At 30.9% G+C, this 17,717-nt stretch overlaps 2 protein-coding genes across 10 annotated transcripts; one reads left to right on the forward strand and one right to left on the reverse strand.

The window, feature by feature from the left end:
• Window positions 1-22: 22 nt before the first annotated feature.
• LOC122395116 (protein phosphatase 1 regulatory subunit 12A) lies at window positions 23-15,805 on the reverse strand. 8 transcript variants are annotated; one of them, XM_043392456.1, is made up of 22 exons: window positions 15,245-15,805; window positions 12,856-12,986; window positions 12,615-12,733; window positions 12,383-12,542; window positions 12,129-12,273; window positions 11,928-12,061; window positions 11,706-11,851; window positions 11,171-11,311; window positions 10,842-10,924; window positions 10,641-10,767; window positions 10,452-10,560; window positions 10,072-10,206; window positions 9,496-9,687; window positions 9,061-9,189; window positions 8,103-8,286; window positions 7,708-7,857; window positions 7,362-7,557; window positions 7,165-7,274; window positions 6,928-6,999; window positions 4,421-4,744; window positions 3,648-3,743; window positions 23-1,963 (listed from the first exon to the last, which is right to left on the reverse strand). In XM_043392456.1, exons 1-21 carry the CDS (start codon window positions 15,491-15,493, stop codon window positions 3,648-3,650), a joined length of 3,132 nt encoding a protein of 1,043 aa, XP_043248391.1. In that variant the 5' UTR covers window positions 15,494-15,805; the 3' UTR covers window positions 23-1,963. The 8 variants fall into 8 exon arrangements, with proteins under 8 accessions (XP_043248391.1, XP_043248398.1, XP_043248397.1 ...); XM_043392463.1 differs by having other exon boundaries at window positions 12,615-12,662; window positions 15,245-15,365; XM_043392462.1 differs by lacking the exon at window positions 11,171-11,311 and having other exon boundaries at window positions 10,863-10,924.
• An 814-nt stretch (window positions 15,806-16,619) lies between these two features.
• Window positions 16,620-17,655, forward strand: LOC122395232 (dolichol-phosphate mannosyltransferase subunit 3). Of its 2 annotated transcripts, none has more exons than XM_043392658.1 (3): window positions 16,620-16,752; window positions 17,187-17,411; window positions 17,515-17,655. In XM_043392658.1, exons 1-3 carry the CDS (start codon window positions 16,750-16,752, stop codon window positions 17,578-17,580), a joined length of 294 nt encoding a protein of 97 aa, XP_043248593.1. In that variant the 5' UTR covers window positions 16,620-16,749; the 3' UTR covers window positions 17,581-17,655. The 2 variants fall into 2 exon arrangements, with proteins under 2 accessions (XP_043248593.1, XP_043248594.1); XM_043392659.1 differs by lacking the exon at window positions 16,620-16,752 and adding an exon at window positions 16,809-16,907.
• Window positions 17,656-17,717: the final 62 nt, after the last annotated feature.

The following is a 17,717-nucleotide window of genomic DNA, read 5'->3' on the forward strand; positions in this document are numbered from 1 at the left end:
AAAATAAATATTTGTAGTTTGATAAACCGGAGGCTAGAGTAATCTCAGTCTCCTTTGTAATTTTAAAAATTTAATCTAAACCAACGCAAGTTGGTATTAACCGTGTTAATTATATTATAAAATATTTCACAAAAACATCAGAGCATATTCAATGACTTTTATCTACTACATAATACCTGAGGGTGGGACATGTTTATTAAAGTGATACAAAATATGATAACAGGAACAATCTTTATCGTATCAATAAAGTACTGTTAAAGATTAGTTTCTTTCATATTATCTTATTTCACTCCATAAGAAACACTAAACGTAATTTTGTAAATATTGTCAAGATGCGTTGACATGAAAAATGCACGGCAAAATGTTTACAAGTAAATTTCGTGATTACGATTCGCTTAAGAGTAAATTACAATGTTATAAACAATGTACACTCTTGGACATTACATTTCCAAGTATCGTCGTAGTTTATATTTACAGGCGAAGATATAATTTAAAAAAAAAAATCATTGTTATGCATACAAATATTTAACAAAGATTGAACCGCTTATCACAAATTGTACAAAATCTTCTTTTTTTTTTATATTTACATAATAACAAGTATTTGTATACTGTGATGCTAGGTTTCATCTAAACATTCTTCAAATACAGTAAGCACATAGATATTGCTATTATATAATACAATGAAAGTATCTATATACTAAACAGTTACACAAAATCGTTATTCCGTAATAAACGTTGTTATGAAATAATTATTTCAACTTATCTTTTTACAATTCTTTACAACAACATCATTAAAAAACATGTCACATATACGTTGTCATTTGTTCATTTCTCGATACCTATAAACTTTTTAATTTTTTATCAAAACTAAAACTTCATTAAAAATATTCCTACCTAGAAAGTAAGAAACATTTTCTTCCAATTCAATTAATTACGCTAAATCAATCGTTAAAAGTAAGAATACAGTTTCCATTCCACAGTTGATATCAGTTATTAGAAACTACATTAGCTTTAGCGCCTCGCATCTATTAAGTTTCGATCGTTTCAATTATTATTTGTTAACAACGAATTGCAAAAGAATGTTAAAAACGTACATATTTTTTTTTTTTGTTACAAGAATTTTTACTTTACTGCAAAAACGGCAATGACGGAAGGATTATAAACTGCAGTCTTCCAGGAAAGGCCACTTGAATAGCATGAAAGTCATCCTCTTAAATTCACTCCTTTTTTTTTATTGTTCTACGTAATCTTGTAATACGTCACGAATGTTTTCGCCTGCATTACAATTATGGAAACAAGTTTATACAATAAATTTAATATATACTTTTGATGTGTTTTTTTTTCGCGAGTAAAAAATTTCTCCTTATTTACTTCTAAAATGCCACATTATCTTTTTATCTATTACATATTTACAAAATGTCCTTACAAAGAGTCAACATTAATAACGAGATTTCTTTAAAAAAAAAAAAAATTGTCATAAAGAACATTTGTTTTTCTTTCATCGATTTGAACCAAGTACATTTTGCTTCATAAAGCGTCGGCTCTAAAATGAACCATGAAAATTTATCTTCGACAGGAAGAGTTAAATGTGAGAAAGTAAAAATTCTAGGTCCTTTATGGTCAACTATTCGCAATTCTAGGAATAGGAGCAATGTCTCTTTTCGCTCTTGGCACAGCCACGCGAGTAATTTGCTTGATAATAAATTAAATTACTAGCATACGAATAAATTCATCAGTAACGTGATGATGTAAATATACATTGCAAGAATACTAGCAATAATGATCATGATACTTTGTAGCTAAAACAATTCATTCGATGCAATTGTAATGCAACATAAGAAACACTATGCAGCCATTTTTTTTATGGCCACCGGAGTTATTTGGATAATTTGCTGATTACTCTGATCAAGGCACCGTTTTCATCTTTTAGCCTCTGGTTTTCGCATTTTAATTGGTCCATCACCTAGAAAAAAAATGTATAAACTACTTTATGTTATTTCTAAATATATACCTCTTACAAAACAATTTACAAAGGCAATGTCATTTTAGAACGGATCAAATAAATGTTCACAAAATTAAGAAACGAAACAACCATAAAAAACGAAAGAGAAAGGAAAAATAAGCGATTATTGTTGCAACCAGAGCTGATAAAATTAAAGCAATGTAACAATTGGGCGCACTAAAACCAAAGGAGCGTATAATAAAGTATAACAGGCAGGAATAATTTCAATGCTGTACAGAAATTTTAAAGAGTATAAAATAGGACAACGAAGAGAAAAAAAAAATTCGAATATGTTTCACGAACTTCATAAAACCTCTCTTTAAAACTTAAAATGCACTTACGTATCCAATAGTACGTTACACATTTGTTTTTCGTACTTTATTACGAGTATGAAGAAAATGTTGTACAGTAAAAAATAAAAAAAACTTAATTCGTAAAAAGTAACTGCTAATGTATACCCTAACAGCTGTATTTCAGCTACGATATACTTTCTGTTTTCTTTTTCAATATATTTTTCTATAATATCTTCAGGTCTCAGTACATCCTTATACATATAGCACTTACACAATAAATCTATTACAATGCATAAATACACAATAGTGTAATCTATAATTTCTGTAATGTACGAGTATTTGTAATGTATCTTACAAAATATTTCACTGCAAAACTTCTATTACACATCAAAATAAAGTGTAATGTAAATTGTACGAATCGGGCATTAAGAAATGAATGTCAGATAAATGTATAGTGCAATAAAAAACAATTTTACATAGAACATGCTCTTTTAGGAAAAGGGGTATAAATCTATACTAATTTTTGACTATTCCTCTTAAGACATTTCTCCAAACGAATTAGCACTATCATCTCGAAGACTTTCAAAATACGTCCAAAATAGAAATTATCTATCAATCATTCTAAAAAATAATACGTGCATGATATGCACTGCAATGCTTTCTATTATTTCATAATATTCTAAATTATAAAGTTATATTAATTAAAAATTCCAAATATGTAATAATGTGAAATATATAAAAAAGATAAATCAAATTTTAAACAAAATTTGGACTTTTTAATTGTTTAATTGTTTAATTAAAAATTCTAAATTAAGTTCTTTGTTAAAATATTGTGTCTAGAAATAAACTGCATTATTGGAGGACAGACTGCATTTTCCAAATTGAGGACAGACTTTTAATACGGATACTCCCTGTATCGTTATAAATAACTGAGTTATAAGACATTTTTATCAATTTTATTAAAATAAAATGTAAGATATTTAAAAAAAAAAACCCCCACGTAATAAATATGTACATTTAATTAGTAGAACGGAGAGAAAAAAAACGTAATTTGAAATAATCATAGCATAATTTCTATTAAAAGACATGTTTTATGCAAGCTTGAAATTTTTATATGAGAAGCTGTTATTGTATTTGAGATGGAACTGTTTTTTAATGACCATAAGTACGCGCAATACATTTTACGAAGCTGTATTGGAAGATAAGTCAGTGAGCGACATCGTTTCAAAGTTTTAATATTGCGATCAGAACGTAAAAATCGTAAGTAATCAATTAATTAATTAATTAATTAATATTGTACGTGGAGTACGATGTACACTGTTAACGCAGATGCTGTCATTATTGTCCTTTACCTATTTAGTAGTATTGGTGAGTTTGGATACGACGCGGGTAAGTGCCCGATTTTCGGCTTTCAATCTCTCATTTTCAGCTTTGAGCTTTTGTAATTGCTGTAAACAGTGAAACGATTAGCCCAAGTTCCGCTTGTCTTGTAAAAGTCCCCACCAGACAACGCTATATAATCTACGGCATCATTTGTTACGCTAATAACATAATCTCCGGAGGTACCGTTCAAATATATGGACAACGAAAACCACACGGAGTGTAAATCAAAAGGAAGTACAAAGTGCCAATTAAAACCATTATATTGCATAAACAGTAAGCGTGATTATTTAAGAAAGATACTAAAAAAATAAAAGCACCAAGAAATGGCAAATAAAGAAGAAAGCAATGCGTTAAAGCTGCCTATACTTTCTGTACTTCTTTGTTTGTTTGTTTTCTTTTATCCAAATTAACCACTCCAGAAATGCTGGGGCACCTTCCTCTGTATTTAGCCGCAACAATCAAAACGTAATTTAAAAACGAAAAAAAAGAAAAAAAAAACTGTGACGTGCATTCTATCTAAGGAATATATAATTAAAAAGTCGTATTAAATATGATAATACATAGTAATGACAGTTAAGGTACGTTGAATAATAATTGTTTGTATAAAGTACAATTCCCTAATTTAATTGTATTATATATATATATATATATATATATATTATATATATATATCTCTCTGTAAATTTTATTATTAAAATAATTTGTAACATGGGAATGAAAAATAAAAATCTTCGATCCTTACCTTTAATTCCTCTTCCATTTCTGATAGTTTCCTTTCCATTGCTCTCCTTTCCCTTTTCTCAGCTTCGGATAAAACTGTTTTATTTTGGGCACTTTGTGCTTTGTCCAATAAATTTCTGGCTTCCTTTAATTGTTCATCTGATCGCCTGAGTTTTTCTTTAAGCCTTTCGTTCTCTGTCTGAGATTCTTCGTACAACTTTTTATAATCCAGTTCACCGTTTTCGGACGCCGCAGGTTTTATTCTAACCGATAAGGAAGGTGCTTCCGATGATAATGATGATATAGATCCCAGCCTGTTGGATCTCCCGGACCGATCATTTCCACTCTATAAAACGAAAATAAACAATGGCAACGTGAAAATGCGAGTTAAAATATATTCATAATATTCTCCCGTTAACGGCGATATTAAAATGTATTATTTCTCATATCAAATTTAGATCTATCTTCTTACAATATATCCTTCAGAACTTGCTAAACTTTGCAGGCTAGAACTTCTAGACCCAATTTGTATGTCTGGCTTTGTCTTTGTCTTGTTAAAGCTTTCGGTTCTTTGCGTTTGTAAGTAATTGTTTGGATTAAGATTTAAATAACTATAACTCGTGGAAGGTGCCAAACGTAGAGAGGCAAGGCTTGCGGGCAGAGTTATACTTCCATATCCTGACGTAGTTCCACCATACGTCGTATACGGGTTTTGATAATTCAAATTGCTCGTGGAGTTCGAGTATGGAGATTTCCTAAACGACTCGCTAGCCTTCGCAGATTTGTTTAGATAATTTGGTAATCCAACAGGGTTTGTTCCATTAATGCCTAGCAGCCCCGAATAGCTATTTTGATTCAAAGGAAACAATCCGGTAATGCTCCGCGATCTGTTCCCGAAAATTGAATTTCCATTTGCCGATGCTTGTGCTCTTAATCCTGCAGCCGTTGTTGGTTTCCCTTGAGATCTTTTTCTATACGATGACATTGTTTACAAGACTGATATAATTATACCGAACACTTGATCAATCACGGTTTCTTGATATCAACACTAATGTCATTACATATTACAACGATAAAATAATTTGAAATTATATTAAAACCCAACGTAGCGATGTTCACGGATTTGGACGATCTAGTTCTAATGACAGCAAGTATTTGACTGACGTAGATTGGGTGGTGGAACTTAAGACATCAGCCAGTTTACTCCAAAGCATCGGTTTGGTATTCTATTTATAAATCACATGCACAAACTTACACTAATATCAAGGTTGTGTGCTTTAGAATAAATATATTTGAAGCGTCACTTTTCAGACATTTTCCACATTTACCTAATATTGTGAAATAAATAAATCTATTGTGCGAATTGTGCAATACCAATTAACATATTAAATTGCTATGTTAAAAAGTATTTTATTCGAGTAACGATATTTTAATGTTTAATTTCTTAAATAAGATGTATGCGTTTATATAATAATTGTATCAAAAGAATCATTAATTAGAACAAATAAAGTATTTGTTAACTTAGTATATTTTTGTGGTTTCTATATATTTTATATTATGTAACAAATATTATTTTGATATTTCATTTATTATATTTCTTGTCTTTTTTTTTATAGATTTACACGTCTTTACTACCGCGATGCAAACAATAAATAAATACCATCCCGGCTACTCTAAATGTCAAAGAGTCACATCGTTCCAAATGTCGATAGAATATTTTTAGCTACTGCCAGAACACGTTCATGATCAACTTTTTTTACTTTTATCTTTCGTTACGCTATTTCGAATCAGTCTTTAAATATCAGTTGTCTTTAAATATTTTATTATTATTATTTAGTTCATTTAATTGTTATATAAAATTTGCTGGTGTTTAAAGAATCGATATTTTACTAATGTTAATAATCATGTTATACCACACCACATACACACATTACTTTTATCTAAATTTTTAAACCATCCAAAAATCCAATATTTATTATACACGTAACTTATGAAAGATATGCGATAAACAAAAGTACACTCTCTTATGAAGAATATTTAATATATATTTCAGTTATGATATAAATATTAAGTTAAAGTGAATTTGTAAAATTATGGCGTTTACATAGTACTTTTATATCTGTACATTTGGTTTTAATACATGGTCCGATGGGATATAGGAGGATAAGAAATGGAAAACTATTTTTAACAAAGCATGCACGAATAGAGGTTAATCTTCCCAGAGACTAGCCCAAAAATAACACAAAGCGTCTTGTGGTTCGCTAAATTGCATTCATATTATAATAGTTACATATTATTACGAACATCTGTAAAACTTAGTTTGGATAAACAATTTTTTTATAAAGACGTGCGACAAGGGTATCGAATATATTTTAAATTATTACAGAGAGATAATTATACAGTAAAAACACTGCTTTTTTAATTTATAATTACCAGTATCATTCTCTTTGTACATAAGTTACGCATTTAAAAACTCGCAAGAATTATTAACAATTACCAGAAGTAATTAAACAAAATTAAATTACTTACCTCATTGTGGTTGATTTTGGAGTCATCACAGTCACCACCAGCGGTTAAGTCTTGCTTTTCAGGATCAATTTCCTGTAAAATGATCCGTTACAATTATTATTAGCAAATCATTTTTGACGTTACAATGCAATTTAAAAAATTACACTGAAAAATCGAATTCAGATGTATAATTTATCATCGTTTTTGTTTTAAAAATAAGATTTATTAAATAAATTACGATTAATTAATTTTACTAACGTCCATATCGACGTGGACAACGCCTGTAGATCTTCTCTTAGGCCTTCGCCTCCTTTGTATAACAGCCTGTGTAGCTTGTGCATTTCTACTGTCATTCTCTTTATCTTGTTCTAGAACAAATCGGTAGAAGCAAAAGAAAAACTTTTATTCAGAAATTTCAGACGAATAAAAGATCGATCTATGGCATATTGGTATACCTTTGTCTTCAGGTTGTTTTAACGATCGTCTAAGTGGTAATGTTACGGTTGTTTCTGCACTGCTTGTTGCAGTAGTTTCAACCGGTGCTGACGACGGTCTTGGTACACTCGTACCTGCAGAAGGTCTTCTCATATATGCTGTAGTGTCTGGATTAGGTAGTGTTGGAGTTTTGTTATTAGCATCTTCTAACTGGAACTAAACAGTTCAGTTCCTTTTTAAATTATAATATATTACAAAATATCGAATACATTCTATCGTAAATATAATTTTTAGTAATGTAAAGTTAATACAAAAATGTCGTTTATAACTGCATGTACGCATTTGAAAATTAGGCGGATCACAAACCTTGCTTCCGTTATCTACTTTCAGCCTCCAAGAAGGCCGCCTCTCGGGCAAATTAAGTTCTTCGGATGGTTTATTTGCAGTCACGGTAGTAGGTGTTGCGGTTGTTATTGTAGCTGTAATCGAGGCTGTATTGCTGGTAGTGGTTGTAGGCTGGGTTATTTAAAAAAAAATTATGAATAAATATTTATAAAGCTTTCGTTATCGCTATTAAACAGTTTAGCAACATTTTACGATTATTTCTAATATAAAAATTAAAACATACATAATTATAACTTGTACGCCATGATTATTATTTTGGTTAATAACATTGCAATTATTTAAACAGACTTTAAACTTAACAATGTCGTAATGATTATCCATTAGAAGTGAGAAAGCATCGTACGAGGAAAATTTACCTGCGTAGTTGATACTGTAGTAGGAATTTCATTATTTTGTTGCTTCTTTTTAACCAGTTGTTCCGCACTTTTGATTTCATCTAAAGTCACACCCTGAGTCGAGCGTCGAGTTTCCCTTACTCTCTTCGCATGTGCTTTTCGTTGCGTTTCACTTTCTTCATCGCGAACAGGAGGAACAAAGGACCTAAACAAAAATTACACGTTTGATATTAGTTACTAAATTATACAATATATATAAAAGTCTTTTGTAAAGTATAGTAAAATTTGAAAAAGCATTAAACATTATCATAAACACAATCCATAAGCAGTATTTACAAATATCACATGAAACAATTATGCTTTCAAGTTACAATTAAATAAAAACGATTTTGTCCTGTTTTGGATCACTCGCATTTGTAGATTATTATTACGGTCATAGAGTAATATTAAAAAATAAACATACTGCTTAAATCTTTAATAAACGTATACACGAATAAATAAAATATATCTTGCGATATTCAAAACATGCTGAGACACTTCATGTTTTTATAACATCAGAGGACAACTTGCTAATATGCATATATAATTTTTGATCTTTTTTTTCTTGTTATCCACATCAATTCCGTCCATTTGGAAGTATCGTACATCCTGTATTAACACCAGGAAGTCTGCTGTAGTATGTTTCACAAAAATCATTGCAAACGTGAGGCTACTTAATTTACTGGAGAAATCAAATTGTATAATTTAGTGGCAGCACTTTTTAATTAGAAACATTATTTTTACTAGCAAAGACAAGGCAGTGGTTATTGGGGAAAGTAATATTTGAGGATAATGTATGCAACTGAAATAAATAATAACACTGCAAAAGCAACTTTCCATGCCACTGCCAATAACTTAACATTGTGTGTATAAATATCATAGAATATGCAAAATCACACGTTTCAAGAGAATCTTCCCAGGTCAAGCGTTAAGTACCCACTTGAAGAAAGTCTTGAGGATATTTCCTGGACTTAGCTTGCTCCCTCCTGGTGTAGTGGGAGTTCCAGGAACTGCTACTGAATTGTTTGCACTCGATAGAACTGTGGTCGTAGCTTCCGCTGGTTGAACGCTACCCAGCCATATTAACAACATCGCACGATGCAAATATGAGTATATAAGCTTCAATTTTAAAAGCACTCTAACATATGCTAAATTATGATTTTCAAATAACCAAACTTTAAAAGACCTATATATGCATTTCCCTGAGTTTCTCAAATTTCTGCATCATCTTCTCAACTGTATGACTTGTTATTGAGATTCATATTTACAAGAGACTTCTATACTGTATTTAATAACTGTAGAACGATACCGCAAACGCGTAAATTTATTATATCCTTAAATAAAATTTATCTGTTTCTGTTCTTTTGATATTTACCTGCGAACTTGATTGACTGGAATAGGACTTGTTGTTGTAGTTGTTGTTGTGGCAGTTGTAGTAGCTGTAGCTGTAGTTGTAGTAGTTGGCAGTGTGCTTGACACTATTGTTTTAGATGTAGATGTTGGTGAAAGTGTATTGCTTCCCTGTGGCAGTCTTGATAGTTCCAAGTTTAATTTTGCTTCTTTTCTTCTAAAGTCAAAAGAGTGTAGTTGTTACATCATACAAAAAATATCAAGATTTTTGTTTCAGTCATTTGAATTTCATACAATAAATCAATCCCAATGTTATAAGATTTCAAAAATAAATCGTGTGAGACTAACACTTCATGTTTTGATGTACATAAAAAGTTGTGATTTTATTCAAGCCAAGCAAAAGCAAGGAACGACGATAAATTAATGATCACAAATGTAAATAAATAGTTCATACACACACACACACACACAAATATAGTGAAGCTTTGTTTTTGTTGTAAAATTTTAGTGCGTAGCTTCCTTTACGCAATACTTAAAAAATTATTAGTAAAATAATTCATATTAAAAGCATTAATATATATCACGTATGAAACGTGCGCACCTGTGAGTTTCGCGTAGAGATGCAGAGCGAGTCGTAGTATTGGTGTGAGTAGGAGTAGCTGTGTTGCAGCAATGGAGAGTAGGGCAGGAAAACGCCTTGATGCGAGCTCGTAATGCCAAGTACTGCTCATAGAACCTGCATAACATGCATCATGCCATGCATACCTACACTAATTTTCTATATGCATAAAAGCTTGGAGTTCTACTATGCTGTATTTTTTACGCGAACATATAATTATTTGAATGAGCAATTTTGCGATGAACAGTAATTGCAGTGTGAACACGGTAGAAAAATTAACGAAATTCTCATACATCGCAATGAATACAACTGCAAAGCTTCAATGCTACAAACATTATGCGTTAAACATTTTTTTAACTCACTTCTCATCTGTTTCAAAACTATGCGTTCTAGTCAATACCACATCAGGTTCTGTATTCAATTTGTTCGACATGGTTGGTGACTTAATATTTTTATCCTTCTCTTCAAGCCCTAAATGTACATAAAAAATATAGATTAATATTCATGCACGTTTACATATAATACATATACATATCATAGAAGTAACTTACTCGTAGACAAAGAATTTGTTGCTTCTGTATTTTGAATCCTATTCCTGAAAGAGCCAGAACGCCGCCAAGATGGTACAACTCCTTCTTCGTTACTATCAGTCTGTTGTTTTGGAGGCATTTGCGGAGCCTAGCAAGATAAACGGAATCGTAAGAGTTTATTCTACATTGGAATGTGTTAATGAATATATACAAAAATATTACCTGATTAGGAACTTTGCTAACATCAGTAAGAGACGATGAATTAAGTGGGGTTGTTTCTTCTCTATTTGCTCTATTTTTCTTTTCTGTAAAATTAAACAGAAATTAATGTATTTTATAATAATTTCGACTTAATACTTCTTTTTAGAAAAGAAGGAAATCAATCGATAATGTACCCTATTCGTTTAATGAAAAAAAACTTTTTTTTTTAGTAAACAAAATAATACTTTTATTTTAATATAAAAAAATAAAAAAAGCAGATGCATCTTATAATACATGCAATGAAGTTTAATTTTAATAATATAAAAAACAGTCTTACAGATAAAACTCACCATCATCTGTAAGACATGGAGAGTGGTTTGATTCGTTAGACTTATCAGATTGATTGGAGTAAGTGGAAGAATGTGATTCTGAGCTAGTCTCAGATTCACCTTCACCATCACTCTCTTCCATATCTGTTTCACGTGTCGCTTCTGTCCATGCAGCATTGTTACAAGAAATACAAATTACTGTTAAGATAAGTAAAATAGTTCTGCGAAACTGAACAGTGAAACAAAAAATAGACGACTGAGAAATACTAGCTTAGATCATTGGTCTTTTCTTTTTTATCCAGAGTGTTCTAGCGGTATTACTTGAGAATTAATTAGGCGTTGATTAAGAAACTGCTAAACTAGACTCCTATATTGTACTGAACTTTTAGCACATATATTTTTTGTATAGTAATACTTATGGAACATTCTGTACACACGTGTAAACTTAGAAATTCATCACCATTCAGTATTAATATCGAATAATTCATAAAAATGTTTAAATATGGACATGCAAATTAGCAAACGCGTTAATGAACAAGGTAAATTAAGAACATACCAACATCACTATTTGTTCCCGTACTAGAGTCTTCTTTATCAGACTGAATCTCTAATTCAACTTTTTTAACTTTATTTGGCGTTTCTTCTTCAAATGTTTCCACAGATTCTTGCATAGTTATAGTATTTTCATTACTTGTCGATACGCTGCGGTATAATAATCAACAGAATAAATAAAATACGTTTCTTACAAAAGATCATGGACTGTTTATTTTTTACGAACCGTTTCTTTGGTACAGTTGGCTGCTTTTTGTTAATAATTTGCGGATAATCTTTCATTAAAAGTTGTTGTTTTTCTTTTAATTCCTCCAAAGCTGGCAATATTTCCGCGTCAGCAATATCAAATGCAGTTTGATCCTATCAATAGAAAATTGTGAGAGACAATTTTTTTTTTGTTTAAAGTGTAAAATAATTTTAATCTTACAGCATAGTTCTTAATGTCCATATTACAGAAATTTTCCACTAAAAGTTCACAAGCCTGCAATTGACCCCAATGTGCAGCAGCATGCAAAGGTGTCCAACCATCAAAATCCTGAGCATTAACATCGCATCTAGCTTGTAGTAAGATGCTGAAATATACAAAACTCAGATGTAGTAAATAATAGACCAAAACTTTCACTTAATATATCTATTTAATAATCTTTTTGATTTATATTAATAAAGCTTAAAAGATCTTACTTCATAACTTTAATATAGCCTTTAGCTGCTGCAACATGTAACGCAGTAGCCCCTGATTTGGGATGAATCGTGTCTTTGCCAGCTGCTCCTGATCGCCATGACCTGGCATGACTTAACATTGTCCTCTCTTCTTCGCTTCTGGCTTGATCACAGTCTATGCCTATGGAAAATATTTTAATTACACGAATATACTCTTTACTTCATTGTGTATGAAATAATTATAAATACAAACCTGCTTTACTTATGTGTTGTTGTAGCATATCTTCCATCTCATTACTTTCTGCAATATCAAGAGCCAATTCACCATCGTTGTTAACTGCTGCCAAATTACATCCTTTTTCTATTAAATATCTATAAAATGTATTCTTTTGTTTAAAAAAAATTTCTGAAGTTCAATATTGTATTATGATTGTTAATATGCAAAAATAACGTTTACTAAATGTGTAGAGTAACAAAATAAAAATATTACTAACTTAGCAATAGATATAAACCCACAAGACGCAGTTGCATGTAGTGGTGTCCATCCTTCATTATCGCCAGAGTTGATATCAGCACCTTTTTCTACTAAAAATTCGACCATATCCAGATCATCATTGATGCATGCCTGCAATTTAAATATCACAACACATTTTAATTATAAAATATAATTATATAATGGGTGAAATACTTTAAAATGTAAAATCTATGTATTAACTAAAGTGTTGTTATAAACTAAGTTGGACAAATGTAATCAAATTACATTTTGTCCAACTTTGCTTATAAGTTCATGACGAAAACCACATGGTAAAGATACATTTGTAAATACTGTTATGAGATGAAATTTCATTCATACCTTCGCTATATTAGAATGAAGAAACATTATTAAATGTATAGGATTCAAGATTAATATACTATATAAAAAAAAATGCTGTTATACGCTTAAAAGATACACGAAATTCAAATATTTTTATATACACGGCTGTGTTCATTGCAAATAATATGTCATTTACTTGTATAATACGTTTTGATATACAAATATAAATTTATACGAATGATATTCAAAAATTAAAAGTACGTCTAATCTAAACTAAAACAAACCATTACATATAATAACATTTTAAGATAGAGGACATAGAATACAGATACCACAGCCTCTGACTTCTAACAGAGAACTATAAATAGCATTTGATGCCTGATGTATTTTCACATTCTATTTTCGCAAATCCATGAAATGCCTAAACTTCCTCTTTGCTTAAATAACAGTAACAAATATGATATACACTCTATATAAGATTCCATGTCCATACATTTTTTAAATAAATTCTTTTACACATAGGTTGTATGTTTTTTACAAATGATTTGAACCTTGTTTTGGAATTACATAACTATGGAAGAATGCATTTATCGAACATAATAAGTGAATAATTTTTTAATTCATTATTAATACGACTATTAATTAACAATCGATCTAAAAATGCATTTTTTATCTAACGTATTACTTGAAAATGTTACGTTTTATAGTTTTACTTTTGTTTCTTATTTATGAACACAGCTAGCGTAATTGTTTAATAAATGTTTTAGCTTAATATCCTAAACTAATTCTTTCTATTATTCTTTGTAGAAGCTCAAACATTTTTATGCTTTGAGCCACTACCAAAACAGACATCTTTTGCAGGGTTATTTTTAACCTTATCCTAACTTCAACCTATTTTAGCAGTCTCAATAGTTTCGGTATTATGCCAAAACATATATCATTTATAAGAACAATGACATATTAAACATTTTAAGGGAAATTATTATATTCAAAATATAAATTAATTTATATACTATACATGTTTACATCGACTAAAAATAACGTGTGGTATATACAACATAAATAGATAAACCATTAGCTTCAAAATATAATATATAAAATATTAATATAATATATAAAACAATTTAACATTAGAAACATATAATTTCAAAAGATAATATACACTTATTACAAATGCAAATGATTTAATTTAAATTATAGTATTTTTGTAGGGACAGAAAATCAAAATAAGATAAACGAAGCAAAGAATTACATTGTTTACAGATTTTAAAATTGATTCTTGAGTCGTTAAATCTATATTCGACTAAATAATTAGTACAATAAATCATAATATATATAAACTAAAGTTAAACTTTTAAAAAGTACGATTTTATTGAAAGTTATCAATCGTATTGGTTGAATTATGAGGGGCATTAGAAGCATATGCTTTTTGACAGAACTGTTGCATAGTAGTGCTTAATTCTTTCTTTATCAAGGAGAAAGGAATCATTTTCCGACAATATTTAGTACATTACTTAGAAGAATAGGTGTAATTACATTCATAATTTCTATAAACCTTGTTAAAAACATATCTCACGATACCTGAAAGAAATGAAAGGCCAATAAACAAAATTTATATCTTTAGGAATCGAACAGATAATTGATATAATTATATTACAACTAATAAAATATTACGATAAAAAATTATTATGACATTAATGAGATTCGTATGATTGAATACGTAATTGATTGAAAATCTGATATTAAGAAGAAAATGTAGTAAGAGTGAAAATAGCAAGCTAGGTATTGCCGTAAGCCGGTTCGCCATCCGAAGGTTAAATGTGTGACATCGCGGGTACGGAAGAAAAATTTTACCGATCGCACTTAAATTAGACAGCTGGAGTATGTACAATATAGTAGCCATCTTGCGATAAGAATTTACGGTCAAGAAGGAAAAACGTAGGGGAGAAAGCCAAGACTGAAGAAATTTAGTCGTGATTGTTGTGTTGCGCATACAGATGTACGTACATCGAAAGAAATCGCGGCACATAAACAAATGTACGAAAGAAAGAGAGAGAAGCGATTCGTACCTGGTGTAATGCCGTGAGACCGTCAACATTTCCGGTGTTGATATCCGCCCCCTTTTGGAGTAAACGTACGACCTCCTCCTTGTCGCCTGCCGCGCACGCTGCCAGGAACACGCAATCCGCGGAAAACTTGATTTTACGCGCGACTTGACGTGGTTGAGCCGGTTCACGGTTCGTCTCGGACTGTTCCCAACGTTTGAGCTGTTCAGCCCTTTTAAACAGGGCCGAGCTCGAACGACTCTCGACAGACATTGCCCGAAAACACACACGACCGCACTCGAGAACCTTATAACCACTTCGCACGGATCTCTTCTTCTCTTTCTTCTCTCCTCCTCTCGCTCACTCCTCTTCGCGTTTTTAGATCTGCACTTCGCCGAGGCCACTTCACTTTTTCAATTCACTTCGCGCGATTCGACACGCTGTAACAGCCGTTTCCCGCTTCTTACCTCCATATACAACTTTGATCACGGATCGCGTGTTTCTCGTCGAAAATTATTTTACGTTAAAATTTGTTCGTCCTGACGGACTACGGAGGGAGCGGTCGGTCGCCTTCGCCAGACTCGGTTACAGGGCGACTAGATTCGCGTGCTCTTTGCTATTCTTGGCCGTCCCGTACCCGTGCGAGCTGTGTCGAAACCAACGAAACAACCTGTAGTGTAACCAACGTAACATGATTCTGTATCCCTAGTGACTTTCTTCACTTTTTCTATCGCATGTAATTTACCATTGATACCGCATCTATAGTAAAAACCAAATAAGAATTGATCATTTCAAATACCGTTTAAATCACAATAATATTTTGATACAATTCATTCTAATTCTATTCAGGACTAAGTGTAAATAGAATCACGTGACTGCAACAGGGCTGTATTAAACGAGAACGACTTTTCAAAACAAAAAAATTTATATAATAATACAAATAGTAATGTTTTTTATTCTTTTTAGAGGTTTTAACATTTAATTTCTAATCATGCATCGAATCTACATATTTCAAACCACTGTCCGGTGATGCTATCTATGTACACTCTTATGCTTATGATGTCCTCTTGTTCAAACCACAATGGACTAATGAAATCCTTTTGTAGTTATTTGTTTACACATAACTCAGTTAAACACAGTATAGTTATTCGGAAGATATACCAATTAAGAAAACAAAATAAAAAAGAAGAGGTTCGCGTAGGTAACATACTCGCATGTTACATGAAGGAAAAGTCACCACGTCCAGGGATCTTCAATTAAAAGTATTAAAACATACATATGTTCGGTTCTATAGAAATCGGTTAAAGGAATATATGAGAAATGAGCATACATGTGAACCTAGGAATGTAATATTTCAGATCGTACATAGGCAGCGGATATGGTGTTTTTTCAAACATGGCAGCTTCTAGGTGGACAATGTCGACTCGACATCCTCGTATACTTTTAAGCACCTCGTAAGTTACGAGGTAACTTCGTACCGCTGCGGTACTACCGCATCGCATCTAGTATATAGCAGTACATAGAGATCAATGGTATCCATTAATTGCAATTCAATATATAATAGCATATTCCAAACAAAGCGCCATTCGTTTTTCTTTTTCTCTTTCCCCGATTCAAAGTTAATTTCAGCTACCACAAATAATTTTACAAGCAACACTATCATACAGTGAAACAAAAAGTTTGAATCGTACATGTTAAATCTATACACGTCATATGTAAGATTGTAATTGCAATTACAGATGTTTACCCCATATGTTTTTAAGAACAAAATTATGATAAAAGTCTATAAGCACTCGCAAATTGTACGAGAATAATAAAAAATATATGTATATGTGTAAAAGTTTCGTATTTCATATATAGTTCAGTCTTATAGCGATGTACAGATTTTAGAGCATTAAACATTGTCATTTAATATAATTTTAATGTTTAAGAATCGTTAAATCTATCATTTGTCTCAAATTTTCAGATGACGAAGTTAATGGAATGGTTTCTGTTTGCCACTTTATTTTTTGGCGTGTGGGTGGCTATGATCACAGGAAACATTAATTCATCGGCTGTAGAATTGCAGCAAGTTATTCTTTTCCTTCCATTCATTGTTTTATTTTTGTTTAGTTTGTATGCAGCTATCATTGTCTTATATAGAGTTTTCACATTTAACAATTGCGAAAATGCAGCTATCGAACTACAACAAGTAAGTTTGACAATAAATGTAACATTATTTTATTAAAATCGTTATACTAAAATTACTATATAATAAATGATCAATTAATGTTATCGCTAATTTACCATTCTAGCAAATAAAAGAAGCTAAGAGAGATCTTCAAAGTAAAGGTGTGGATTTGAAAGACAAAACAGCTTAAATATTTTTACATTACTTAAATAATAAGTATGTGTTACTATATATAAACATCCTATATATATATATATATATATATATATATATATATTTCGAATATGTATATAGATTAAATTTGTACAAAAATTTATTTTATAATAA

This window comes from Colletes gigas, unplaced genomic scaffold (genome assembly GCF_013123115.1).
Source record: "Colletes gigas isolate AHSC1104 unplaced genomic scaffold, ASM1312311v1 Colletes_gigas_Sc00005, whole genome shotgun sequence".
NCBI classification, from domain to species: domain Eukaryota; kingdom Metazoa; phylum Arthropoda; class Insecta; order Hymenoptera; family Colletidae; genus Colletes; species Colletes gigas.

What these genes read in the sequence shown, in the direction of transcription:
- LOC122395232 (XM_043392658.1), top strand. An exon ending in CAGCTATCGAACTACAACAA is followed by an intron (nt 17,412 to 17,514) that starts GTAAGTTTGACA and finishes TTACCATTCTAG; the next exon opens with CAAATAAAAGAAGCTAAGAG.
- LOC122395116 (XM_043392456.1), bottom strand. Translation starts at nt 15,493, where the DNA reads ATGTCTGTCGAGAGTCGTTCGAGCTCGGCCCTGTTTAAAAGGGCTGAA. An exon ending in AGTTTTGAAACAGATGAGAA is followed by an intron (nt 10,207 to 10,451) that starts GTGAGTTAAAAA and finishes CATGTTATGCAG; the next exon opens with GTTCTATGAGCAGTACTTGG. An exon ending in AAATGGAAGAGGAATTAAAG is followed by an intron (nt 3,744 to 4,420) that starts GTAAGGATCGAA and finishes CACTGTTTACAG; the next exon opens with CAATTACAAAAGCTCAAAGC.